Below are 2041 nucleotides of genomic sequence, written 5' to 3' on the forward strand. Positions count from 1 at the left end.
AAAAAAAAAAAAAAAAAAAAAATATTCTGCTTGTCAAACATTTCACAGACCTGAAACAGTTAAGCCTGTTCTTACATGTTAGTAATATCATACCAACACAATCTGGAAGTCTGACACAGACATGTGGACAATCAAAGCAACAACAGTGTAGCTTTTGGCTACATTTCAAGTAAGGGACTGTTAGTTATAAAAATGCATTTTTAAGATGTTACATGGCAAACTTCATATAGCTCATAAGAACTTTGGAAACCACATTGCTGTCAGGAACGCTGGTGGTTAACCTCACAATAGCCTAAAAGAGGCTTTCCACATCTCCCATTTCCACCACAACAGTCTTGAGCTGAGAGTAGTACTCGGTGGTCACTTGTCCATTCTCCCTTCCAAACCCTAAAATAAAAGGAGGATATTAAAATGTTAGATCTCTCGGGCTTTTACTAAATATACCCGTGTACTAAAACTCTTGGCAGAACAATTTTAGGTTTAGTTTTTCCTATATATATGACACCATCAATAATCACCCATGAAACCATAAGTTTGGAGTACCTGACATCTTGTAGCCCCCAAAAGGAACTTCCACAGGGCCAACATTGTAGTTGTTGATGTAGCATGTTCCTGCCTGAAGGTTTTCAGCAACTCTGTGGGCACGAGCTATATCCCTACAAAAACAGAGCACGAGAATGTTAAATCTAATATTAGGGTAGCTAGTTTACTTTGTAGATAAATAAATGACAGTGATTCCTACAAAACGATTTAATAATCATAAATAAATGCAAAGATATCAGCTTAGTATACAAAAAAAAAAACTGGTATCACCAGAAAGGATATTGTATTGTATTGCAGTATGGTGGAGTCACCTGGTGAAGACTCCAGATGCCAACCCAAAGGTTGTGTTGTTGGCTCTTTGAAGAACTTCGTCCTCTGTGTCAAAAGGCAGAACAGACATCACAGGGCCAAAGATCTCCTCCTTCACACAGGTCATATCATCCCGGCAGTTGTCTGTGTGTATATTGTAGTACAGTCAACTTAAGTACAGATAAAGAAAAGGTGACTCAGAATCAAGATGGTTTTGAGAAAATTAAAGCATTTGTTATATAACATACAAATATGAAGGTAATAATATGGCTCTCACCCAGCACACATGGGGACACAAAGTAACCATCTTTCAGTTTGGGATCACTGGGAACAAATCGTTCTCCCCCACATAAAACCTTTGCACCCTAAAGCAACAATGATAAAAGTTTTCACCTACATGAACAATATTTGAACAAACAGTGGAATAAAGTAGTTCAAGTTGTGATAAAATGGAAGTGAAAGACCTTGTCTTCCATACAATGAGGTATATTGGAGTCGGATTTTTGGAAAAGAAAAAGGAAAGTAGTGGATTGGATTTTGAGATGTGGGCGTTGCACAAAAAAAAAACGAACGCAAGCTTGCAGTAAATTGTGGAGGGGTGGAGTTTATGCGGACGAAATGACTGGATACGTCTGGCATATGTAACCAGAGAAATTTGTCATTTTTAGCAGAAGATTGAGCTGACATTTTAAATTAAACATTGCGGGGTCAAAAAATGTTTAAAAACATATTTGGACAAATTGTTCACAATAAAATCTATGATGCAGTTACAAAATTAATTAATTTCATGTTGACATCACTGTACTGCAGTACCTGCTCTTTTGCTTGCTTGATGAAGCCCAGCACTTTTTCCATGTGGGGTTTACGGATGAGGGCACCCATGCGTGTCTCTTCACACATGGGATCCCCAACAGCGATGGCCTTGGTCCTCTTCACCACTTCCTCCAAGAACTGTGGCATGATCTCCCTCTGCACAAACACCCGTGTTCCATTGCAGCACACCTGGAAAAAAAAATTAGCAGTGACAGTACTGTTATCCTTTGCAGGTTTGGTGTATTTATAAAGAAGCTCGGTCTTCTAGAAATGTGTTAATTTACAGTGGGGGAAAAAAGTATTTAGTCAGCCACCAATTGTGCAAGTTCTCCCACTTAAAAAGATGCGAGAGGCCTGTAATTTTCATCATAGGTAT

The 2041-nt window shown here is 38.5% G+C and overlaps 1 protein-coding gene across 2 annotated transcripts in view; it reads right to left on the minus strand.

Annotated features, from left to right (window-relative positions):
- Nucleotides 1-24: 24 nt before the first annotated feature.
- Nucleotides 25-2041, minus strand: part of aldh9a1a.1 (aldehyde dehydrogenase 9 family, member A1a, tandem duplicate 1) — a 12284-nt gene continuing 10267 nt past the window's right edge. For both annotated transcript variants that reach the window (XM_016230063.1, XM_016230054.1), the window contains exons 8-12: nucleotides 1666-1854; nucleotides 1130-1217; nucleotides 855-996; nucleotides 544-656; nucleotides 25-387 (exon numbers count right to left, since the gene is read on the minus strand). In XM_016230063.1, coding sequence (XP_016085549.1) covers nucleotides 293-387; nucleotides 544-656; nucleotides 855-996; nucleotides 1130-1217; nucleotides 1666-1854 — 627 coding nt within the window. In that variant the 3' untranslated portion in view covers nucleotides 25-292. The remainder of the gene's footprint in view (nucleotides 388-543; nucleotides 657-854; nucleotides 997-1129; nucleotides 1218-1665; nucleotides 1855-2041) is intronic.

This window comes from Sinocyclocheilus grahami, unplaced genomic scaffold, assembly GCF_001515645.1.
Source record: "Sinocyclocheilus grahami isolate Dianchi unplaced genomic scaffold, SAMN03320097.WGS_v1.1 scaffold16.1, whole genome shotgun sequence".
In the NCBI taxonomy this organism is placed as follows: Eukaryota; Metazoa; Chordata; class Actinopteri; order Cypriniformes; family Cyprinidae; genus Sinocyclocheilus; species Sinocyclocheilus grahami.